The 25,037-nt window shown below is 54.0% G+C and overlaps 2 protein-coding genes across 3 annotated transcripts in view; both read right to left on the bottom strand.

The window, feature by feature from the left end:
* Window positions 1-2,049: 2,049 nt before the first annotated feature.
* PLA2G4F (phospholipase A2 group IVF) lies at window positions 2,050-19,620 on the bottom strand. Its single transcript, XM_006158653.3, has 20 exons — window positions 19,438-19,620; window positions 18,437-18,509; window positions 17,797-17,933; window positions 17,573-17,701; window positions 16,615-16,655; window positions 16,312-16,354; window positions 15,792-15,858; window positions 13,438-13,607; window positions 13,207-13,320; window positions 12,981-13,018; window positions 12,585-12,720; window positions 10,081-10,217; window positions 9,653-9,875; window positions 8,171-8,285; window positions 7,818-7,955; window positions 7,626-7,733; window positions 5,018-5,215; window positions 4,684-4,850; window positions 3,613-3,799; window positions 2,050-3,392 (listed from the first exon to the last, which is right to left on the bottom strand). The coding sequence occupies exons 1-20, from the start codon at window positions 19,546-19,548 to the stop codon at window positions 3,172-3,174; spliced, it is 2,553 nt and encodes an 850-aa protein (XP_006158715.1). The 5' UTR covers window positions 19,549-19,620; the 3' UTR covers window positions 2,050-3,171.
* Window positions 19,621-23,171: 3,551 nt separating this feature from the next.
* Window positions 23,172-25,037, bottom strand: part of VPS39 (VPS39 subunit of HOPS complex) — a 55,416-nt gene continuing 53,550 nt past the window's right edge. For both annotated transcript variants that reach the window (XM_006158652.3, XM_027775796.1), the window contains 2 exons: window positions 24,913-25,004; window positions 23,172-24,072 (listed from right to left, as the gene is read on the bottom strand). In XM_006158652.3, the coding sequence (XP_006158714.1) occupies window positions 23,997-24,072; window positions 24,913-25,004 (168 nt within the window). In that variant the 3' untranslated portion in view covers window positions 23,172-23,996. The remainder of the gene's footprint in view (window positions 24,073-24,912; window positions 25,005-25,037) is intronic.

Below are 25,037 nucleotides of genomic sequence, written 5' to 3'. Positions count from 1 at the left end.
GAGGTTGCTTTCTTTTTCCTCCTCCTGCAATTTTTTTTTTCTCATTACAGGGTATTCTTGTGAACACCTAGAGATGTGTCTGAAGAATCCAGAGGACCTGATGTTTCAACCAGCCTCTGTCCTCACACTCTCTCAGTTAAGGCTGTGACCCCTCGGCTGCCGACTGAGAAAATGCCCACCATCAGTTGGTGTGCAGTACCTCCCGTAGTTGCAGTGCACAACCTGTGCATCCATACGTGGCAGCCTTACTGGCCACCTTCTTCTCCCCTTGCAGGATGAGAGGCTCCGACACATTGAGGAGTCATGCCTCTGCTCCTGTGTAACTCCCCCGACTTGGGGGGAATCAAACTTATAGCTCTGTTCTTCTGGCCAAATTCCTCCAACCCTGTCACTTTCACAACCTTGAAAACTATTGTCATGGTTTGGAGTAAGACTCAAGACAACGTCTCCATAGAAAAAGGAAAGTTTATTAGACAAGAGCGCCCGGGGATCTAAAGCTGGAAGTGCTTCAGTCTGCTGGCCTGGAAAGAGCTGGACCTGGGAGACTGTATGACTGATACATGGGGGGGTTGGGCACAGTGGGACTGGCTGGACACATGGAACTTTTGGTGGGGTTGTTGTTGTTGTTGTTGTTGTTGTTCTGTCTCTGGAGAGTTAGACCTCTTAGTCCTCATTTTATGTCATTGTATATGACTCTCTGGATCACTGTGACCTTGCAATAGCAGCACCTGGAATGGGGCCCCTTGCCAAGCTGAGCTCTGCAGAGGTCTGACCTTGGTCCTCTGTCAGGCCTGGGGTGACACCAGGTGGTGCTCAGGGGAACTTTACTGAATGTGACCTTACAGTTATTTCCAGCCCTTAGACAAGGGTTGGGAATGGAGGGTGGGGCAGGTAGTAATGAGGTAGAATCAGTCTCAGATCCCTCCCCACCTTGGAGGGGGACCCAAACTGCTAAGTGATCTTGACATCACCCCCCACCAGGACCCTCTTCCCTCTGCTTAACTCAGTGGCACTGCATGAGGCATTAAAGACAGACTCAAGATTCCAAGTTATGAGCTCTGTGAACCCATGAGCTTCCACTCTTTTTTTGTTTCGTTTTTTTTTATGAGTTGTTTTTTGTTTTGTTTTGTTTTGTTTTTGCATTAGGGTGCATGCGCTGGCTGAAGAGAGAGAAACACAGTGAGAGGAAACGTGAGAAATCTCCCCTGGGGGGATGGCCATGCCACAATCCCTTCCCCTCCATTCTTCCCCTGGGATTTTGGGCATGCACGTCCACATGCCTGGCATGATTTTGAAGCCACTGGGTCTAGGACTTGAACTACCGTTGGCCATGTGGGAGTCCAGCGACATAACTACTATACCATCTGCTGGTCCTGAGCTCCCAGTTTTAAGAATGCTATAAAGTCCTAAGTTGTGAACTCCATGAAGGTTCTAATGAGCAACTGAGCAGTGATGACAGTGGCCACAGCAGGAGCTCAGGGACCATCCTGGGCTGCTCCCAAGAAAACCTCACACCACAGAGCCAAGAGGTAGGGGTGCTGGACCAGGCTAGATAGCAAGACGTGCAGCCAGGAGGAGAACCAAGATGCCCACCCCATACCAGCCAACAGGGCTGGCTCAGCCAAGAATGGCTCCCCTGGCCCACACTGCTCATGCCAGCTGGAGGCTGTGAGGCCCTGGCTAGACAGAGGGCATAGCTTGGGCTCTGGCTACTTCCTGCCAGCTGGGACCCAGAACAGAGTCTTCTTCCCAGAGTCAACACATGGGTCTCTGAGCAGGGTCTGATTGAACAAAGAATTGTGACTCAGGGCCCAGAACGTTTGTACATGAGAGTGATGCAGGGTGGCAGGTTTTGTTTTATTTTTTTTGAGAGATTTTTCGCTATAGGGCGTGTGCGCTCGCCAGACAGACAGAGACATAGAGACAGAAAGCGAGAAATCACCCCCCAGGGGGGATGGTCACACCGCAATCCCTTCTCCTTCATTCTCCTCTTGGGATCTTGGGCACGCACGCACACGCACCCGGCGTGAGTTTTAAGCCACCGGGTCCGGGACGTGAATCGCGGTGGACTACGTGGGAGTCCAGCGACATAGCCATTACGCTAACTGCTGGTTCCCAGATGGAGCTCCTCTTCACAGACCTGGAATCTGCCCACCCTGGAGAGGCTCCATACAGCTGGAGGGGCCCAGGTGAGTCAGGGAAAAAAGAGAAATGGCATGTCCAGATCATTAGATGTGTCTGTGAAGGAGTTCAGAGGCCAGGTTAGGCTCCTTCTACCCTGCCCTCCCTTGCCATCAGACGGGTGCCCTCACTAGGAACTTGTGCACATGTATGCCCCCACACAGCAGGCATTCACTGTGCCCCTGGCAAGTGGAGGCCCCGTCGACCCACAGCTATTTAGCTCCTGCAATGGTGAGACCATATTTGCATGAGGTGGTAGCTGTACGTGTGACCAGAGAACGTGACCCAAGTTTTAAGAGCTGGGAAGTGAGCAGGAAGGTGCTGCGTAACCACAAGCTGGAGCCCAGCCAGGGAGGGCCACCATCCCTCAGGCTTTAAGAGCTGCACAGAGGGGTGGGGAGTGAGCCATGAGGAGGGACGCGGGAGCTAGGAGGTGAAGGTGTGTTAGCTGTCAGGACGTTGGAGCTGGGCACAGCTGGGCACAGCTGGCAGCCCCCACAGCTCCTCTTTATTCTCAGTGGCTCCGTGTCCAGGAGCTCAGGATGGGATCGGGTTTGGGCCACCTCATGGGGGTAAGGGTGAATGTTCTCTGCTTTCCATCTCAGTGTAGGGGCACAGCCTGCACCCCTCTCTCACAGCTCTCATCCTGCGAGGGTCTGGAGACCGGGCCCTCTGAAGTCTTCCTATGTTTGGGGGAGGAGTGTGGCTACACAGTTGCCTGATTCTTTCCACATCCCCCTGTAAAGGGAGCACTTCTGCACTCTGCCCTGCACCCCCAAAGTCACCTGGGGAGACATTCTGCCCCAGTTCCACTGAGAAACCCATGTGGAGAGACCTATCCCCCGTCCCAGTTGCAATTCTGCAAGAGCTCTCCAAGGCCGGAGGGCCACAAGGCCAGTCCTGGTGAGATGGGAAGCAGAAGCCCCACAACGTCTACGATCCCTCGCTGAGCAGCCCGCGGTCTCTCCTTTGCCACAGCTCTTGCCTGGGTCAGCCCCCAACCCTCTCCGCAGCCTGCCGCCGGTCCAGAGCCAGCTGGAGGGCCTGCCTCACGGCCTCCACATTGTTCAGGACATTGTATCGACTCAGGGCCACCAGCCGATCGAACTCCTCGGGCTCGTAGGTGAAGTTCGTCATGCCATACGGGGTGTCTGGCCCACCAATGACAAAATCCCCAAAGGCCTTCTCCTCAGTTGTTTGCCGCTCCACACCTGTGACGAGAAGCCAGACCTTGCCCTCCGTGGAACTGGCTAGGGTTGACAGCCAGAAGCCCTCCTCGTCCCGGGACTCTGGTGAGCCCTGCTCGGGCCTCCATAGTCAGGCCCCTTTGAGGCAAGCTTCGGTGCACCATCTAGGGGTCCATGCTCAGAGCAGCATCCCATCACCACCACAAGGTTCATAGTTAGACCGGGGCCCAGAGTTCCCCCTTACCTGGGGCCAGGTGTGTGCGGAAGGTTCGATTGACAAGGGGGAAGTGCAACACGATGGGTGAGCGGGGGTCGTCAGCCTTGGCAAACAGATAGCACTCGCGGGGCTCCTCCAAGTCCTCGGGGCCCACCTCAATCCTGGGGAAGGGGATCCCTCGGTCCAGGCAGTACTTCTCTGTCATCTGTAAGACCTGAGCACAGAACCAAGCTTCTGGCCTGCCTGCCTCGGCCTGAACTCACACACACTGGGCTTCAGTGCTAGGCCTGCTCTGACTAGCTGGGTGACTTTGGGCAGGTAACTTCATCTTTCTGATCCAGTGTCCTCATTTATAAAATAAAAACGGGGATGACCCTGTAGTGGGGCTGTTGTGACGGTTTGCGATAATCCGCAATGATCAAATCACAATCAATAATCAGTATCTTTGTCATCATCATTCCTGCCATTAACTGTTCATGGCCGTCCCCCCCCAGGGAGCTGATTTCAATTTCATGAAGTTGACACTCAGTGATGCCAGAGCATCAGCACTGGACAAAGCATCATCACTCTCCAGTCCTGGGCTCCTGCTAGACCCAGGAGGAGAAGGGACCAGGGGGGGCCAGAGAGGAGGAGGGACCAGCAGGCCCACACTCGCATCTGGATGGCGGCATCTGTTCACCCCACAGAGATTGAGGGAGTCCTTGCTAGAGTCTCCCTGAGGGGACTTTCTTGGCTCTGTTGTTACCATGGTAAAGAAGACATAGACCCACAGCCACAGCCAGTCTGGCACAGGGAATCCTATCATGAATGGGCAGGGCTTAGAATGGGGAGAAGGGTTCTCTACTGATGAGGACAGAAGACCCCTGATGACCCCCTGCCTCCTCTTCCCACTCCCTCTCCCTCCCATAACCTCTCCAGGTGGGGAGACCCATACTGACAGCATTCAGAAGGTGCCTCACCCCTACAGTAGAGTCCAGGCGGACCCAAAACACCCAGCCAGTCCCTCAGCAGAGCCCTCTTCCCTTCTTCCCTCCTCTGCTCTCCTCTCTTCTCCTCTCCTCTGCCCACTGACCTCGGGAGCTCCCTGCCCCACCTCACCTCGAATGGGGCTCCCAAGGAGTAGTCGAAGGACAGGATGAGGTCCACTGCTCTCTGCGGCAGCAGGGCCAGCGGAAAGGGAGAGTTGATGGCGAAGCCTCCGTCCACCAGGTACAGGCAGTTCCGCATGGGAGTGAGCTGGTTCGGGAAGGCGTCCGGGTGTGTGTCTGCAAGGCACACACGTGCGTGCACAGGACAGACGCAGTTGCTCTTGCCAGCTTTCACATTCCTTTTCTCTCTGCAGATTTCTCTCTCCTCTCCCACTGGAACCCCAATGAGCCGGGGCAGGCAGGAAGGGGGACCCCACCCACCTCTTGCCCAAGGCAGAACCCACCTTTCCAGGCCACAAACTCCCTGCCAGCCACGTAGTCTTTGTGCAGGCAGAGGCCCCAGGTGAAGTTGAAGTTCTCAGCGGAAGTGAAGCGGGAGGTGAATATGTCCAGCACAGCCTGGGAGAAGGGACCCTGCGGGGTGAAGAGCCTCGTTCGCAGTCGAGCAGGGTCGTGAAGCTGGAGCTTTGGGCAGTCATCCTCTGGGGAGGGGTGGGGGACAGTGAAATACAGCAAATGCCTCCTTTGCCCAGCCACCCTGATGGCCCAAGGAAGCCCCCCACCTTCCCACACCTCCACATTCCTCCTCCTCTTCCAAACTACCACCCAGGCCTCTGACCACTGCTTCAAAGAACCCCTTTTATGTGGCCTTTTCTTTTGTATCCCCATGTTTTGAAAACTGCTTGTGACATTGCATTTGCTAAATAATTTCTCTCCTAATCCTTCTGAAAACAGAGCATCACACACAACTTCCAGGCAGCGTCCCGGGCACTACACACCAACTGGGAAGTCGCTACCGACTGACACTGTGCAGGAGGGATGCGGGGGTGGGTGGGGCCTGGCCTGACCCTCCTGGGCGCACAGCCTACGTGAGGGGGAGGTCACACAAGGGATGGCAAGTTGTCAGGATGCCCCAGGATAAGGGCAACAATAGGCTGTGCACAGGGTCCTAAGGGGCCATTGATAAGCTCCTCCATCAGCCTGGAGGGTCAGAGCAGAAGACTACAAAACGATGTCTGAGCTGAATCTTCAGAGTTGAGCAAAAGTTACCCAGGGACAGAGAAACTGCACACCAGGACCCTCAGGGCCCATTTAAGGACAGGCTGATGGCAGCCGTGGGAGTCGTGCAGACGCTGGAATACCCAATAGCCTTGGGATGAGTTGACTTCACTGGAGCCCCAAGCAGACAAGTGAAGGTTTGGGCTTATCACACCTCCGGGCATCCAGAGACCCTACGCTAGAAGTCATTTCCTCAGGAGTCCAATAGGACAGCCGAGTCTATCCCCTCCCTTATTCTTCACACCTCTGCCAGGGCCGTGTGGCTGGAAAGTGGCACAGGAGGGGTTGGGGTCTCTGCCTTCACCTGTGACGTTGACGCTGCCTCTGTGCCAGTCCAAGAAGCCAAGGCCTGAGCCAGCCGTCTTCTGGAAGATCTCATCCAGGCTGGCTGCGAAGGCGCTGCCCCACATACCTAAGGAGACAGGCGGAGCCCCATCCCTCATCAGGGCCCAGTCCAGGGAACCCACCTGTCCCCAGCCCTCCAGCCTGGACTCACCCTGCAGGTAGCAGATCCGGGGCTCAGGTCGAAGCTGCAGCAGGCGTCCCATATAGAACTCTGAGCCAAAGAGCTCAGTGGGGACGTAAGCCCCATACTTGGGGAAGCCGACCTCATAGGGGGTAAACTCACACCACTCTGAGGACCCAAGAGAAGGGAAAGTCACCAGGGGCTTCCGACCCAGGCCTGTGCCAGAGCAGAAGTCTCTGCTTTGCCAGAAACAGGAGGCAGAAAACCATCTGTGCTCCATAGCCCCATTGTGGCCCCCCTCTCGGTACCCTGATAGTCTCGGGCTCTCACACCCTCCTGCCGACTGTCCCTCCACCTCCTCCCCTCATCTCCACACCCGGCACCTGCAAAGTCTTCCCCACTGATGTTGGTGCGGACGTTGACACTGGCGTAAATGGGGAAAGGGTTCTGGCCTTGGCTGATGACTTCCTGCTGGTCAGATAGCTTGGCAGGGTTTTCCTGGGCAGGAAAGAAGCAGGCAGCTTGGCCTTTAGGAGTTCCAATGCTCTCTGCCCATGGCCTGGGGCCAGCTCCCTGTGTGGTATGACATGCCACAGAGAAACTCTGGGTCACCAGGGCTAGCACTATAGAGACAGCGCTCTAAGGGATGGCTTTAGGTGGCAGCCAGGGGACAGTCACTGTGTGGTTTCATACAGTTTCAGGACTATAGGAATGCCTCCTTCACTCCCCTCTTTTTTTGAGAGAGAGATTTTTGTGTGTGCACTCAACAGAAGGAGACAAAGACAGCAAGTGAGAAATCATGCCCCGGGAGGATGGCCATGCCACAATCCTTTCTCCTCCATTCTCCTCTGGGGATTTTGGGCACACGCGCACATGTGCCCAGCATGGGTTTCAAGCTGCTTGGTCTGGGATTCAAACCACAGTCGATCATGTGCGGGTCCAGCACCTTAACCACTATGCCACATGCTGACCCCCCACCCTTCTTTCTCATTCTAGAAACCATACCAAAAATGCAAGGGAGTCAGAATGGCATTTTAAAAACAAATTTTTGAAAAACCAATCTGATTTATTTAAAAAGAAAGTCACTAGAGAATACAGATTCTCTACACAGAAATGAGAAATCACTTGTAATATACACTCACACCTGGGACCAGCAGGTACTGGATCCCACATGGCCAACAGCATAGTTCAAGTTCCAGACTCAGCAGCTTGAAAAACACACAAGTGTGTGTGTGTACCCAAAATCCAGAGAGGAGAATGGAGGAGAAGGGACTGTGGCATGGTCGTGCCCCCTGGGAGGGTGACGCCTCTGCCAGGGCCGTGTGGCTGGAAAGTGGCACAGGAGGGGTTGGGGTCTCTGCCTTCACCTGTGACGTTGACGCTGCCTCTGTGCCAGTCCAAGAAGCCAAGGCCTGAGCCAGCCGTCTTCTGGAAGATCTCATCCAGGCTGGCTGCGAAGGCGCTGCCCCACATACCTAAGGAGACAGGCGGAGCCCCATCCCTCATCAGGGCCCAGTCCAGGGAACCCACCTGTCCCCAGCCCTCCAGCCTGGACTCACCCTGCAGGTAGCAGATCCGGGGCTCAGGTCGAAGCTGCAGCAGGCGTCCCATATAGAACTCTGAGCCAAAGAGCTCAGTGGGGACGTAAGCCCCATACTTGGGGAAGCCGACCTCATAGGGGGTAAACTCACACCACTCTGAGGACCCAAGAGAAGGGAAAGTCACCAGGGGCTTCCGACCCAGGCCTGTGCCAGAGCAGAAGTCTCTGCTTTGCCAGAAACAGGAGGCAGAAAACCATCTGTGCTCCATAGCCCCATTGTGGCCCCCCTCTCGGTACCCTGATAGTCTCGGGCTCTCACACCCTCCTGCCGACTGTCCCTCCACCTCCTCCCCTCATCTCCACACCCGGCACCTGCAAAGTCTTCCCCACTGATGTTGGTGCGGACGTTGACACTGGCGTAAATGGGGAAAGGGTTCTGGCCTTGGCTGATGACTTCCTGCTGGTCAGATAGCTTGGCAGGGTTTTCCTGGGCAGGAAAGAAGCAGGCAGCTTGGCCTTTAGGAGTTCCAATGCTCTCTGCCCATGGCCTGGGGCCAGCTCCCTGTGTGGTATGACATGCCACAGAGAAACTCTGGGTCACCAGGGCTAGCACTATAGAGACAGCGCTCTAAGGGATGGCTTTAGGTGGCAGCCAGGGGACAGTCACTGTGTGGTTTCATACAGTTTCAGGACTATAGGAATGCCTCCTTCACTCCCCTCTTTTTTTGAGAGAGAGATTTTTGTGTGTGCACTCAACAGAAGGAGACAAAGACAGCAAGTGAGAAATCATGCCCCGGGAGGATGGCCATGCCACAATCCTTTCTCCTCCATTCTCCTCTGGGGATTTTGGGCACACGCGCACATGTGCCCAGCATGGGTTTCAAGCTGCTTGGTCTGGGATTCAAACCACAGTCGATCATGTGCGGGTCCAGCACCTTAACCACTATGCCACATGCTGACCCCCCACCCTTCTTTCTCATTCTAGAAACCATACCAAAAATGCAAGGGAGTCAGAATGGCATTTTAAAAGCAAATTTTTGAAAAACCAATCTGATTTATTTAAAAAGAAAGTCACTAGAGAATACAGATTCTCTACACAGAAATGAGAAATCACTTGTAATATACACTCACACCTGGGACCAGCAGGTACTGGATCCCACATGGCCAACAGCATAGTTCAAGTTCCAGACTCAGCAGCTTGAAAAACACACAAGTGTGTGTGTGTACCCAAAATCCAGAGAGGAGAATGGAGGAGAAGGGACTGTGGCATGGTCGTGCCCCCTGGGAGGGTGAATTCTCTTTCTGTTTCTCTCTGGGAAGCACATGCACCATATAGCAAAAACTAAAAAACAGAATAAAAAACACCGTCAACTGATAACCATGCTCACAAGGGGTCCACAGCTGGGACAGGGCCTGTAGTTCTACAAGCAGCCACCGGGTGGCATGAGTCTATGGCCGCAATGAACTATGAGCAGGCGTGGCTTTGCACCTCAGCTGGGCTGGAATCACAAAACATACCTATGCTAGGGGCCCTACTCCAGACCCACTAAAATCAGTATCTCTGGAAGTAGGCCAGGCTTGGGTTGTTTGAGAGCTGTGCAGGTGATTCTAATACGCAGACGGCGATGAGAATTGCAGGCCTGCTCTCTCTTCCCGGGAGTAAGGAGCCCAACAGGTGAAGCAGTGTCAGCCTACCCTGGTGTCTCACCCTTAACCAGGGGAGCTCAGACCTTAGGGCTGGCTTTTGGATCTCTGATCTTAGCCTTCAGGATGAGGCAGAAACAAGTATAGGAGAGGGGTGTGTGGAAGGGGTGGAGAGGGGCCATGTTTTACTGCTGTCTCCCCTTCTCTTACCTCCTGGTACAGGAAATACTCGATGAGGAGACCCCAGAAGTCAATGAGGGACACGCCGTGGCCGCTGCTCTCTCGGGCCCCCAGTTCCTGGGTGTAATATTGTAGCCGCTCTGTGGACATAGCCCCCATCTTACTGCTGCAGACCCGAGTCCGGGCACGTGCAATGGGGCCCTGCAAGGCCACCTGGGACCAGGCTGGGTCCTTGTAGAGTGTGGAGATGCACCTGGGGTGGAGGAATGCCTGTGAGTTGTGGGGAGGGGAGCACAGCAAGAGGGGAAGCTGCCGGGGTCTGGTCAGAGGGGCCTCTGGGACTCAGCCTGTTCCTACTCCTGTTCACTCCCTCCTCAGGCACTTCCTCAAGTCACCAGGTCACACCCCCACTACCCAGGGCTCTCCTTTATTCTGCATCCTTCACTCCCTGCACTCACCACGTAGACCCAGACACCCCGCTCAGGTAAGTCACTGTGTCCAGGAGGCCGAGATCCTGCAGCCCCGCCAGGCTGCCGTACAGGGAAGACATAGCTCGGGTCCCACCCCCGGAACCCAGCACAGCCACCACAGGTACCTAGACACGATAATGACGATGATAACTACTATGCAGGGGCTTCAAAGAGTGGGTAGAAAAATGGAATTTAAGTATTTTGATGCAAAAAATTGAAATTCCGGACCAGCAGCTGGTGTGATGGATAAGGCACTGGAATCCCATTTGGCAAACTATGGTTTGAGCCCTGGACCTGGAAGTTTGTTTTCTCTCTCTCTCTGTCTCGGGAGCACCACCCGGCTGAACTCCCACATGGCTGACTATGATTCGAGTCTCAAACCCAGCTGCTTGAAACTCATGCCAGACGTGTGTGTACACGCCGAAGATCCTGAGAGAAGAATGGAGAAGGGATTGCAGTGTGGCCATCCCCCTGGGGGGTGATTTAGTGCTTTCTGTCTCTCTCCTTTCTCTGGTGAGTACACACGCTCTAGAGCAAAAATTTCTTAAAAAAAAAAATAGGTACTAAAGAAGCTCATTATTGGGGCCAGCAGGTGGTGTGGTAGTTAAAGTGCTGGACTCCCACATGGCTGACCACGGTCTGAGTCCCGAACCTAGTGTCTTAAAACCTGAGAGGAGAATGGAGAAGGGACTGCAGCATGGCCATACCCCATGGGGAGTGATTTCTCTCTCTCTCTCTCTCTTTTTTTTTGGGGGGGGGGCTTCCGCGCCCAGTGAATACACATGCCCTATAGCAAAAACTCTCTAAGAAAAAAAGAAAAGAAAAGAAAAGAAATCCATGCAGTTTTATCATAATATGCATTTTCCATGACCTTTTTGAAGCCCCCATATTACCACTGTCATTTATATGTTATTGCTTACACATTTCAGATATTATTCTAAGTTTTACATGTATGATCTCATAGCAACTGAGTGAGGCCCCTCTTTTACAGATGAGGAAACCGAGACACAAGAAGGTTAAATAATCACCCAAGATCAGATGAAATCATGCCCACTCAGAGTCCCTGAGCTAAAGTGACAATGACCGGTAAGCAGCCTGGAGCTGCCCCGCACATGGGAGGTGCCTGGATGGAAAGTTCCTCTTCGGGATCTGAGGTGCCTGGGTGGGGGATCAGATTCAGAACCTTTGGGGTGCTCGGCTTTTCCACAAAGGTTTAGTTTATTGCATCCCAGATCTTCAGCTCCTTTCCCTGGCCTCTTTCTTTGGTTTGGAAAAATGCTCCCTGGCTGCTGCTCTCCGAGGGCACTATCGCTTCAGAGTGCCAGAAGAGCTGGGGCAAGTATCTGACATGGAGCTGGCACACTTAGCGACAGAATGAGCCATCAGAGCTCGTTCGGCTTGTCAGCCTGAGGATCAGGCTCCATCTCCCAAGGACACACCCTCAGGAGAAAGCCACCCGCTGTCCTGATTTACCATGGTCTGCCCCTTGCCTGCCCTCCTCCTGCCTCCCAGCCACAGCCCCACACTTGCACCGCTCAGAGGAGCCATGGGCCCTCCACCTCCCAATCTCTCTGACCGCTGTTATGGACTCAGTTGTGCCCCGCTCCCCACACCCCCCAGTTCATGTGTTGAAGCCCTCAGTGTAACTGGAACTGGAACCAGGGCCTATAGGGAGGATAAGAGGTTAAGTGAGGTCATAAGGGTGGGGCCTTAATCCAGTAGGACTGCTGTCCTTATAAAGGGAAGGGAAACCAGAGGTTTCTGGGCACACATAGAAAGGCCATGTGAGGACACAAGAGGGCGGCTGTCTACAACAAGTGTCCCTGATCCCCGGACCATGGACCAGTAGGTCCGTGGCCTGCTATCAATCAGGCCACACGGCAGGAGAGGAGAAGCGAGTGAGAAGCTCCTCTGTGTTTGTAGCTGCTCCCCATCGCTCTCTGTACTGCCTGAGCTCCTCCTCCTGTCATATCAGTGGGGCAGTAGGCTCTCACAGGAGCAAGAACCCTACCGTGAACCATGCATGTCAGGGATCTAGGCTGTGAGCTCTCAAAAACCATTCCACCCACCTCTGTCCATGAAAAAACTGTCTGCCAGGGGTCCCTGGTACCAAAAAAGGTGCCTACAAGCCAGGAAGGGAGCCCTTGGCAAGAAGCCAACCCTGGGGACACCGTACTCATTCTCAGTGGGGCAGGAGGGGGAATGGCAGGGAGAAGGCTGTGGAACCTCTAGAACAGTGAGGAAAAAATGTCTGTTGTTTAAGCCACTCTGTGGAATCTTGTTATGGCAACTAAGACATTCACTCTTGGCCAGGCTGTTGAGTCTTTGTGGGGAACAAGGGAGCTGATGCTCCCCGCCACACCCATCAGTTCAGGCAGACAGACTGGCCCCCTTCCTCCATGCCCCTCTAGGCTTCGGTCCCATCTTAGCCACACAAGCCCTCTCAAGGGAAGAGGCTGGGTTTGGCCCCAGCACCCCTTTTCCTTCTGTACCTGGCCACTATCCGGAGCCTCACTCAGTCCCAGTGCTTGCTGCAGGGCCTTGGACACAACCTGCTTCCTCTTGTCCAAAAACTCCTGCTCCCCATCACAGAGGTCAAAGCCGAGGCGCAGGTCCAGGTCCCCAGAGCTGTCTCAGGTAGGACAGGGGTGGGAACCAGGTGACTGTCCAGTGGAGAGGCTCAGGCCCAGCTTGTTTTCACAGGAGCAGATCCACACTTGGAACCCCTGAAAAATCTCAAGGAACCTCCCACCAGCACTTAGAACCCCAGCACCAGATTCCCACAGCTAGCAGAGCCCAGCAGGTAGGAGAACAGAACACTTCAGTATTCCCCACACTTCCAGCCCAGCCCAGAGCGGACCAGACTTTCAACTGAAATCTCACCTCACCTCATCTCTGTCTTCACACTTAGCGCCACCTCCTGGCCCTGAAAGAGACAGCATCTCTGAGCATGCCAAGCCCATCCTCCCAGGAAATGGTTCTCCCATCTGCCCCAAGCTGCTCTGGTGCCCCTCCAGGCTGGCCTGACCTTGCCCCTCCCAGGCCTCTCCTCCAGACCTTTCCCGGTGGCTGCAGAACAGGCAGGAGTCCCCCCAGCACCCAGACAGGCCATACCTCATCCAGGGCCACCAAGTGCTGCTGCTCCTGGCCGAGGGGCAGAGATGAGAGCAAGATGTGCCCCTCGCCCAGTTTGCTGGTCTGAGCCTCCAGCTCCGCACTCGGGCCACTCTGCAGAAGGAAGCACCCAGAGAGCTGTCCAGGGTGGCAAGGAGCAAGCCTCTGGGTCCCGCGGAGTCTCTCTGACCTAGCCTCTCTCTTCCTGCCCGTTGCCTGCGGCTCACTCACCTGTAGAACCGTGAGCTTCTCCCCCAGCTCCACATCCAGCGTGGGGTTCAGCGCTGGATTCACGTGGAAGGTAAAGGTGGCCGGGAGACCCGGCTCCACGGGAGGCTGCAGGGGCAAGAGCTGTGGCTTCTCGTAGGCCCCAGGCACTGCCAGCTGAATCTGCCTAGAGCCTGAGAGTGGTGCCCAGGTGGGAGAGGGGTGAGGGGGAGGTGCAGCTCACAATGGCAGCTACGCCTCCTCCCTCTCTTCCCCTAGGAAATGCCAACTCCTATCACCCTGTTCACACGGAGATGCTCTGACCATAGAGAAAGCATTATCGAAGACTCTTGGGGTCCTGTAACCTGCCCTGGTCAGACTGGGACCCCAGGGGAGAATACAAAACACACATATGCCTAGGGATGGAGAAAACCGAGAAGGGGGCGAGGGGCGAGTGCCTGCTCACAGCTCATGGTGCTGATGAATTTTAGGCTATTACATTAATTATATAATGTATTATATACAATTAATTATACACTAATTATTATATTAATTAACAGCTTTCAACTGGTAGTTTCCTCCATCTCTTACCCTCCCCTACCCCCATTCAAGCACTGCGCTCATTGCCTAGGGCGCTCTGTGGCTACAAGTCCTTCTGACCTTTGTTTCCAAAAGTGCAAGACCTTGGGAGGAGGTAGAGGGGTTTGTGTGCAGAGGAGTAAAAGGAGGAGTGGGAGTCATGGTGGCAGAGAGTGCTTGTCTCGGAGAAGCAGGAGCAGGCCAGCCTAGGCTAGAAAGTGAGGCATGCTGGGAAGTGGCAAAGAGGCAGGCCTGTGGGCGGAGGAACAGCAGGGCTGCTTCTCCCCTGCCTCCTAGCAGTCTGCTGGGGAGGAGGCCAGACCCCAGAGAGAATGGCTGCTCAGAGGGGACCACACACAGCCAGGCAAGGGTCCCAGACCCCAAACACAACATGGTCCGAAAGTGTCTAAGGATGGCAGACACCTCTGGGCAGAGGTCCAGATTGGGTCCCCCTCCATCTGCCCTTCCTTACATGAAATGAGACCTGGAGACTCAACACGGCCCCAGATGGGTGGGAGTCAAAGATAGTAAGTGGTCTTTCATTCATACCAAGTTTATGGAACAACATGGAGATGTGCTATTCATAGGAAGAAACCACAGACTATGGTGAAGGAGATGGGCCCTGGGTCAGCAGGTGGCATGGTGGTTAAGGCACTGGAACCCCCTTGGATGACTGCACAGTAAGTCCTGGACCTGCTGGCCTGAAAAACATGCTCTGTGTATGTGTGTGCCCCAAATTCCAAAAGGAGGGAGAAACAACGGAGAACAGATAGCCGTGTGACCACCCTCCACCCTTCCCTCCCCTACCTCTCTTTCTCTGGTCTCTCCTGGCAAGCACATATGCCCTTTGGCAAAAAAATTTTTTAAAAAGGAAAGAAACAGGTCCTGGAGGTTCACAGACCCGGGTTTGGCCTGCCTCTACCACTTATTGGCTTATGTGATTTAAAGCAAGTTTCTTTTTTGAGCCTCAGTTTTATGAATTAAAAGTGGCAGTGCTTGTACTTCCTTCATGTGGTTGTTATGTGGATTAAAGGATAAAACATAAAATCTTAGCACAGTGCCCGACTCAGTGCTTGCTGTTAGCTGGGCGGGACTCCGCTCAGGCTCTGACTCAGCGACCCGGGGACCTCTGCAGCCACACAGCCTCCGCCCAATCCCATACTCAGTCCCCCTCCTGCCTGGCTGCACTTGGTGGCAGGCTGCATTGGTAGCGCGTCTTTCACTCACTTAACCCACCCATGCTAGTGTGAGTCCCCTTACATTGTGGCCGGTTGCCATGTGACCTCCTCCTTCTACAGAGGTCAATTACATTCCATGCCCTTCAGTTTTGAGTTCAACCACGTGACTTGGTTGCTTGGCCAGGATGTGACCTCAGGCTTAAAAGTGCTTGCTTGGTTGGGCTTGTTCTCTCGCACCTCTGTTGATGCCTTCCAGGCTACTCCGCTGGTCACAGAGGCAGGTGAGAGGCACATGGATCAAAGTCAGGCCACTCCTGCCAAACCCAGCCTTTGTCAGCCAGGAACCAGTGGACTGCCAGATGTGTGAGTGAAAGGACCACTTCCTGGTGTGTGCCTCTGAGATTTTGGGGGTGCTGTGGAACACCAGTTGGACTGACACAATCTCTGTTCTCGAGCAATTCCAGGGTCAGGATTTGCTACCTCCAGGGTCAACCTGTTCCATCCTTGGTCGGCTTTGACCAGTGAACAATAAGGACTTCCTGCCCAGACCCATGTCCTGGACACCAGCAGCCCCAAACCCCAGCAAAAAAGGCGAGACCCAAGGCCATCGAGCAGACTCACCATACTCCCGGTGTGGGGCTGTCCCATCTGCCCTGATGGTGCCCTGGATTTTCAGACAGGGCTGAGCCTGAGGAAAGCAGAGGCCTGTGGAAGCTGGACTGCTCACGGAGCCCAAACCAGGATGAAAGGAGAGGAGGATCTGGGGCAGGGTCCAGGTAACAGCCCTCACGGGGCCTGCCTTGTAGGCAGGGGTTTCCCACAGTAGGTTACATTCATCCCTACTTCCAGGACTCAGGGGGAGTGGGCCCTGGCGGAATAGTGGAGGAGGAGGTAAGGGGCCCTGAGAGTGGCTCCCTCGGCAGTCTGGACTATCAGGGTCCCAAGTGAGTCACGTGCTTTGCACGTGGGTCCTGGGCTGTGCACCTGGGTGCAAGGCGCCTTCCTGTCCTCCATCTCTGGAGGTGCCTCCCTAGTACATCCCCCCTCTGGGGAGGGGCTGTGCATCCTTCAAGGGCAAGTGGGCATGAAAGGCTGTCAGGGACTCCTCATTGCCCCCAGCCCAGGACAGCTCCGAGCTTACCACCAGGACCCCGTTGGTGATGACCTCAGATGCAGGCACCTGGCTGCAAGGATGAGAGGCTCATGAGAAACCTGGCCCCCTGTGATGACTGCATGCCCAAAGCGGCTGCCTGGGAGAGCCTGGGGGTACAGTAAGTTTTGGGAGTGGGATGGGGCTGTGGGCCAACATGCACACAGTGTCAGGGCCAGGCCATCTGCCTCAGGCCAGGCCTGTTAGGTCAGGGCAGGACATGGCGCCTCAAATTCCTGACTCAAATCTGGGAGTCAGAGTAAACAGCAGTCCCTGGGCTCCACCTAGACTCACCTCTTCTCCAGAACAAATTCCACCTGCAGCTCTTGTGAATCCTAGGTGAGGGAGCAGAGAACACTGGCTTTATTTTATTTATTTGTTTGTTTGTTTGTTTATTTATTTATTTATTTTAAGAACCCCGGTTTTAACAGACTCTGAAGGACAACGGCACAGAGGTAACACAATGCACTTGGGGAGGTTGCCAGGTTGAGTCCAGAGACCTCCCTGAGGACGCCCGGCATATGTGAGCTCATGATCTGGGCTGGCTGAGGCTGGGGTTGGATTATGGCTTTGGGACCCTGAGGGGTACTGTCTCTCTCACTCATGGAAGAAATAAATACATTTAATGGGGTGAAAGGGCCACACTGTAGCCTGGTAGTTAAGGGAGCCAGAACCCTAATTGCAGACAGTGGTTTGAGTCCAGGCCCTAGAGGCTTGAAAAACATGTGTTATGCATGTGCCCCAAATCCTTCCAGGATGGAGAAATAGAGAAGGGACTGCAGCGTGACCACATCCCACCAGGTGGGGGCACTTCCTCACTCTCCCTCTCTGTCCCTTCATCTCTCTCTGGCTAGCACATGTGCCCTCTTGCAATTAAAAAATAAAAGGTTCTGAAGGCTTTAGGGACCATCCTGCCCCCTATTCCTGCTCTGCTCTAGGGACCAGAAGAGGAGACTCATTGTGGTTTCTCATGGGCACAGGGGGGGCAAAGATGTCTCCATGCAGAACTTCATTCATTCAAAATGTTACTGGACACTGTCTGGACAGGGAGGATTCAGCAGCAACCAGGACAGGCAAAACACTCTAGCCTCAGGGGGCTCGTGTGTTGGCTTCACGCAAGGGAGGAGTATTTGAGGGAACCCCTCATAGGCTCAGTGCTGCTGGGAGGAGGGGGCTCGGCCTGAGCTGGCTGGTGTCCCGCCCTGGGCCACCTTGCTCAGGTGTGGGTTATGCTGGCACTGGCAGGGCTCACCTGGTGGTTGAGTAGGAAGGTGTGCCTGTGGGGCTGGCCAGGTTTGAGGCTCCTCAGGTCAAACAGGAGCGAGGAGAGTTGGTCACTGCTCAGGACATCCTTGTCATAGAGGGTGAGCTCCAGGACATTCTGGGAACAGGGCAGCAGGAGGTCAGAGTCCGAGGCTGGATAGGACAGCTCCTTCAGGAGTACCTTCCTCCGGAGCCTGGCCCTGGCATCCTCACCTTCACAGCCCCATGGATCTGGTAGCAGAAGGTCTCATTCCACTCAGGGTCACTACAATTAGCCACTGTCCTTGTCTGGGCGGGACTTGGGGACGCTGTGGGCAGCCATAGCTGTACATAGCAGTCAGCTTTGGACACTGCAGACAGGACAGGGAGGGGTCCTCAGCCACAGCTCATTGCTGGAGAGGTTTCCTGGAGGAGGCTACCCATGTGGTGGGGCGGGGTGTTCCACACCATCTGGACCAGTGACGTCTCCCATTCCACTGAGCAGAGCCTGAACAAGCACTGAGCAATTCCCAGAAACTGCCCTGGTCAGGCAACACCGCCCGCCCCACCCCACCCCCGCCCGGACACATACACACACACTGTGAGCACTGGAATGGAGAGCAGGTGTTCGCCGTGGCCTCACGCTCTCACCTTGGTTGGTACTTCTGGACTCAGAGAGGGGTCAGCACAACCCTCCTGGCCAACAGCCCCTGGATGTCTGTCCCTCATCAGGGTGGCCTCCTTTGGATCAGCACCAGCCCCTCCAAGTGTTCATGTGCACGCGCCCACACACACCCCTTCAGGTCAGCCACCGCAGAGCTCTGGGCAGGCCCCAGGGCAAAGAAGGGGAGAAAGTGCAGATGAGGTCACTCACGCAGGTCCGTGCCCCGGATATTTCTGGCCCTCAGCACCTTCACCTGGAGGTCATAGTATGGGTGGGTTTCCTGCTTACAACAGAACTCCAGAGACTCAGTTCCAGGAAGCTGACTGCAGGGCCTGATCTCCTCCTTCCAGGGCTCCCAGCCCGTTTCCTTAGTCCCATCATGGAGCAGTAGCTCAGCCCCAGGTCACTGCTGTTACTGCCAGGAGGCCTGCAGCTGGGAGAACTTTGCAGGGCCCAGGGAATTCAGCATCTCAGTGAAGAGCCTGAACCCTGGGTCCTGGATGTCACGCCTGGGTTCAAGCTTAAACTCCAACATGGACTAGCAGGACTAACCATGGCCACGTGTACCACGAACTTGCAGCTTAAACTCCAACATGGACTAGCAGGACTAACCGTGGCCACGTGTACCACAAACTTGCTGGTTCCTTCTCGCTGCATTTCGAGAGCTAGAGGAATGTGTTTAAGGAGATAAAATCTTGAAAGAAAAAACTATGACCCGTCTCACCCACTGGCTTGATGACAGAGGCTGGAAGACCACGTAAGAGGCAGCGGCTGGTGAAGGAAGCCAGAAGTCACCTGGAGCCTACTGGTCTGACAAGTCTCTAAGGAGGATGACGCTTGAGCTCCGTAGAGATAACATCAAGCTGCAGCCTCCTGGGCGTGAAACTGTCCCCTCATAATCCCGTCATCCCAACAAGTTCCTGCTCCTTCTCCCTGCACTGGGTTCTCTAGCCGGGCCAGAGCATTCTTGGCAGAAATCAACCACAGGCAAGTGTCACATGACCTCACCCTCCATTTCCTGACTGGAGAGGACTGTATTCAAGAGCCAAGGTCTTGGCCAATCTTTTTCATTTAAGCTCTGCCAGATGGTCTGGAACAATAGGTCCCACCCCAAATCAAAACCCAGTGCCAGTGCTGGCCTCAGTCCTCAGAGGGACTGCAGCTCCCAGGACTCCTTCAGTCCACGTGCCCCAGGTAGATCAGGTACGTACCCGCCAGTGCCTCCACTGAGGTCCCCTCTTCTTTCTCTTCCACAGTGGCACTGCCCCCAGGAGGGGCAGCCCCTTGCCCACCAGCCATCTCGGCCAGAGTGCCCAGAGCATGGCTGGACACCCAGTTCCCAGCAGGAAGCTCTGCCTGTTTTCCAGAGCCACCTCGCTCTCCTCTGACTACACTCCCGATCTGCTCAGGTCCAACAGGTAGCACTGGGGTGGGGAGGGTGGGGCTGCCTGCTCTGCTGAGGCCTCATGGCTGGCTGGGTGCTGGGACTAGAGGTGGGGTTTGCCAAGCTCCAGGAAGTGACTGGAGCCTAAGTTTGCTCAGGCAGGTGGCAGCTCTATTCCTCTCCAAGACTCTAACTGTGGCCATGTGCACCGCGAACTTGCAGCTTCCTTCTTGCTGCATTTTGAGAGCTACAGGAATGTATTGAAGGAGATAAAATTTTGAAAGAAAAAGCTATGACCCATCCCACCCACTGGCTTGGTGACAAGCCAGTGTCAACCATTGGGCTGCTTGTGAAAAACATATCTGAGCCTCACTGTGCCCCACTCTCAAGTATCTGGTTCAGTGGGTATGGGTGGAACCCAGGTACTCCTATGTACAACAGGCCTTCTAGAAGATGCTGACACAGCCTGCCCATGGAGCAGCTGGGAAGTGCTGCATCGGTGACAAGTCGATCAAAAAGGCCTAAATTCAACCACCTGTCAAACCCCATCTTCCCCACAGGTCTTTGGCAGAAAGTTCAGTGTTCTGGATTCAAAGATGTGTCTAATCTCTCTTGGCCTCCTTCATTTACCCCCCAAACACAGAGCCTGCTGTGTGCCTAGGCCATAGGCCAGGACGGCAAAGGCGAAGAGGGCCTGCCCACTTCCTACAGAAATTCACAGCCTCAGGGCATCTGCCAGACCCCCTTCCTAGATCAGAGGAAGTACCCGGGTGGCCCAGGTACAGAGGCAGGGACATAGCCAGGTGGTATAAACAAGGCCAGGTAAGGAGCAGGGCTGCCTGTCCACAAGCTACTAGAGATAAAGGCTTAAGAGTGTCTTCTTGACCTCAGGCTGCAGATGGAACGTATCGTCTTCTCCGTGAACCACACCATCTCGGTGGCTGGGACTGGCAATGTCCAGAAAAAGGAGGGATTTCTGGGGCATAAACTATTGCGAGACATATTTCTATTCTTCAGCCAAGATCCCGTCATCTCCATTCTCTTGCCCGAGGTCTAGAGTCAGAGGCTGGAAGAACAACATCCAAATACGAGGATGATTCAACTCCAAACTGAACCGACTGGGCAAGTTCCCCCAGAACAGAAATGAGTAAGAAACTCTCAGAACCAAAGAGGACGGCTGAGCTACCAACGGAGGAAGGCATTTTAATTTGGACTGTGAAGCCAAGGCTTGGGCTGGGGGATTGGACACAAGCCCAGCCCCCTTGGTAATCTCCATGAATAATGTATAGAGGCTCATGGATGCACACCAGAGGAAACGGAGGCCCAGTGCAGGAGGGCACAGAGCAAGCTGGAGGCACAGCCAGGCCTGGGGTCCTGGCTCCTGACTGATTTGAACTTCCTGGGCTGTACCTCACTGCCTCTCCCAGAAGTCATCTTACCCGTTCCTCAATAAAGTCATGTCTCAGATCAGAAGTTTTTCAGTTCCAGATGGCCATAGATTGCTCAAGAGGGGGAATAATACAGTAGGACTAAAATATTTTTTTGGAGCTGGCTAAAGTAGACCAACACCCCACCACTTGTCAAACAACCCTGGGTCCCTCCATCTTACCAAATTCCTGCCATGATGAGCTGCAGGAAGCAGCCCTAGGCTCTACTCTGTGAAGCGGTAAACAATTAGGATTAGCTAAGGCTCCGCTGTGTTCAGTAAAACTCTATATTTTTTTTTCTGGAGGATGTGTGTGCTTGCCAGAAAGAGACAGAAAGTGAGAAAGCACCCCTCATGGGGCACAGTCACAGTGCAAACCCTTCTCCATTTCTCCTTTGGGGATTCTGGGCATGCACACACATGTGCCCACTGTGTTTCTCAAGCCACCAGGTCCAGGACTTGAACCATGCAGTTGGTCATGTGGGATCCAGCTGTCTTAACCACCACACCACTGGATGGCCTGACGGAAATATTTTATATTTGAGCCATCAACATATCTGCCTGCAGTTCTCTAGCTATGCTGGACAGCACAGAAACCTAGGTGTAAGAAATGTTACAGAGTTCTTTTCCTTAGTCACTGACTGGTTTATTCTCAATACTTAGCTACATTATTACCCTTTTATTATTATTTTCATTGAAGTCCATGGGAAGGAGAAAAAATAACACCCAAATAGGCTTTACTTCTTGCTTTCTTATATGTACTGTGACAAGCAGTTAAGGGATCTTCCTTGGTCCTCCTTACAGAGCTTCCTTCTCCATACCTCCATGGAGGGCAGAGTCCAGGGAAGGAAAAATGGAGTGTGGGGAGACAAGGTGGTGTCTATAAACGGAAGGAAGAAGACATCCTTTATCCTATTGCTTCAAACATGGTCCACAAGAATGCAGCACATAAGCATGACAGGCCAGGAAGGCAGGGCTGGAGTGGCAGGCAAGTTCTTGTGGTGCAGCACAGGCCAGGCCAGAAGCTTCTACTGTCGCTCCCAGAGGAAGTGTGGCCTGAGCTGGTGCAGATGGTGTCATGGCACCATGGCATTTCATGAGTGGCCATGGCTGGTCAGGACAGTGACTTCTTCGCAATGACAAGCGCTCCACCGGGTCCTTGTGAAGCACCACCCAGTCTTACAACCCTGCGTGGAGTCCCCCGGGTCTGTAGATGATGAAGACAACACTCACTTGGTCTCTTTAGACCTTCCACAGTGCGTGCCCGGCAGAAGCCTAGGCTGCTACTGCCAGCAAGTCACCATCCACATGGGCCTGACACAGCACGATGCTGCAGCTCGCAAAGTACCACAGATGTCAAGGACAAGTCACTTAAACAGTGTCAGTAGTGTGTCCTGTCACCTACTCTCACTGCCATAAAAGACACGGAGGACAAGTTACAAATTCTCAAATCCCCCCAGGGAGGACAGCACGTGGAAACACTCATCCCATGTGTCCTCAGCCTGCAGTGCTAAAAACTCCATCCTGTGTCCCTCTGGAGTGCCCTGGGAGAGATGGGGAAGTCCCCTCAGACCTCTCTTTCCACCCCAGGCCTCAAGAGATTTGGCACTTGAGTTAATTTATAAACCCACGTGCTGCTGCTCCTGCCTTCCAGTGTCACTCTCTGCTGTCCCTGGATACCTGACAGGCAGCTGTGGCATCACGTCATTGCCTGCTCTTGATCTGCTCTTTTCCTGCAAGTAGCAGAGATCCATCTCCTCCCCTAGAGCAAGCCTCCACCCTCTGCGAAGCAAAGCTGGGGAGTGACGACAGCCAAGCCGAGCTAGACGAGTCAATGGCAACTGACTGGAGAAGCAGAACAGTGCCCACGGCACCAACAACTCCACACACAAGACAACCCGTCTGCCGGGTGGCTGGCGGGTGACGCAGGAGCAGGTGTCTGGGGGAACGTCTGCCTAGGCCATCACATTCCTGTGCAGTGCCATTCTTCCTCAGGAAATGCGACACACTTGGCCCTTGATGGGAAGTGCAAAGGCCCTTTCCTAAGCAGAGAACACTGTTCTCCGAAGCTTCTAGGCAGATGCCACACAAAGAGGAGCCCCGTGCAACATTCCTGCCAATCAATTATCAACGTATTCCTGGAAACGGAAACTTCCTGTTTAATTCAAGGACCCTTGTTTAAATATTATTTATCCCTAGTGTCCAAAAAGAGAGAAAGCCCGGATAGGACGGCGAGGGCAGAGATAAAGGGAAAAAAAATCCTGAGAAAGAAAAGGAGGTGGGAAACGAAAGAGGTGAGCAGGGAGGCTACTGAGGACCACGGATGTCAGGGACAAGCCACTTAAACAGTGTCAGTGGTGTGTCCTGTCACCTACTCCCACTGCCATTAAAGACAAAGAGGAAACATTACAAATTCTCAAAAACCCCAAGGAAGACAGCACGTGGGAACACTCGTCCCGTGTGTCTACTGTGGAGACGTGACTGGCATTACACACTCAGCAAGCCGTGTGGTCGCCGTGGCTGCAGTAGCTCTAGTGTTGTCCTTTCAAGGCCCGCTCCAGTCAGCCACGTAGAGGGATCCCTGTGAAGTCGTGCACTTATCTTAATAGAAAATTCTCAACAAACAAGCCCATGGTTACAAACACTTGAGATAGTTTCCTTATTCAGGAGATTGGTTTGCAAAGGCAAGGCGGTGCAGTGCTCCTGTCTGGGCAGTATTAAACTCTCTGGAACTGCCCACAACATAACGGTACAAGGTAGAACTAAGCTCTTTTTCTATGAAAAAGCTGGCAATGCCAGACACAAGTCTGATTCATTCAGAGTTGTTCCAGAGCGCAAGGCAGCCAGCAGCGTCCGAATGGAGCGACCCCTGGTGGTGGGGCCTCGACTCCTACAGCCGCTGCTCCTCTCCTCTCTGGGGTAGCTGAGCTGTCCACCTGCTGAATCCTTGCAAGCTGGGCTCAGGTGTCAGCTGAGTTCACCTCTTTGGAACAGAAGTAGTGCACGACCACTCCATTGGGGTATCTTGCAAACGCACTGCAGAAAAGGAAAATGGCTCAGGAATGAAGACTGCTACCAATGGACTACTTCCCCCACACCTGAAATAGGCACCTTCCCCGGGTCATCCCAGAAGCCCACCCAAGCCTCAAACAACAGCCCGCCCTGGAGGGCTCTGGACCTCTGTAGTCACCGTCTCTGTCAAGTAACTAAACAGAGAATGAGTTACATTGAGAGTGCCTGGAGGGATTTCTTATTAAGCAATCAGTGCAAAGCACACGGCTAACAAGGCAGTAACCGGCGCATAGCTCGGCTGGGCTTACGGGGAGCCAACAGGGCCCATCAGCAGCATTTCAGGCTAATTCTTACCACAGAGAGCCAGTTAGGTCTTTCTGAAGGAAAGCATTCTTCCAGCCATAAAGAAAAAGAACAAATCACTCTCGTCTGAAGGACATGGACGGACTACAGTGTCAGTCCTAGCACTGTATGAGGCTGACTTAGGATTTCATTTAAGCCATGCGGTAGCAGTTTCAGAGACCTTTTTCTTCTTTCAGAGGCTTACCCTTAAAAAGTAAGGACTTTCTGTCCATCTCGCTCACACACCCACTGGCTTCAACCTAATTTCTAGCTACCAGGGGGAAGGGCTTTATGGGCAAGAATACAACAGCTCCATACTATACATTTCAGGTCTTCTCATTCTCAAGGCCCACCCTCCTACACAGCAGGGACTGCTCTCTGAAGGCTCAGGAACCACCAGGATCAGGACAGCCCAGACATGTTTTCTCTTTGGCGAAAGAGCAGAATTCCATCCTGACTGCTCTCCACCGGCAAGAAACCCTCATCAGAGCCCAGTGCTGCTCAGGTGTGGAGGAGGCCCACCTGTTCCCAATCTTCTTCTTACACACCATGCACACCTTCTCCTCCGTGATGATGCACTTCACCTGCTGGTGTAAAATCCGCTCTTCTTGGACCTGGAAGACATGAGGGGAGGGTGATGTAGGTCA

Source organism: Tupaia chinensis, unplaced genomic scaffold (genome assembly GCF_000334495.1).
Source record: "Tupaia chinensis unplaced genomic scaffold, TupChi_1.0 Scaffold000605_1, whole genome shotgun sequence".
Classification (NCBI taxonomy): domain Eukaryota; kingdom Metazoa; phylum Chordata; class Mammalia; order Scandentia; family Tupaiidae; genus Tupaia; species Tupaia belangeri.
This window is presented reverse-complemented; position numbering and strand designations above follow the sequence as displayed.

What these genes read in the sequence shown, in the direction of transcription:
- PLA2G4F (XM_006158653.3), bottom strand. Translation starts at nt 19,548, where the DNA reads ATGCTCTGGGCACTCTGGCCGAGATGGCTGGTGGGCAAGGGGCTGCCC. An exon ending in AGCCCCACACCGGGAGTATG is followed by an intron (nt 13,608 to 15,791) that starts GTGAGTCTGCTC and finishes CACCACTCTCAG; the next exon opens with GCTCTAGGCAGATTCAGCTG. An exon ending in CCGGATCTGCTACCTGCAGG is followed by an intron (nt 7,734 to 7,817) that starts GTGAGTCCAGGC and finishes CTGTCTCCTTAG; the next exon opens with GTATGTGGGGCAGCGCCTTC.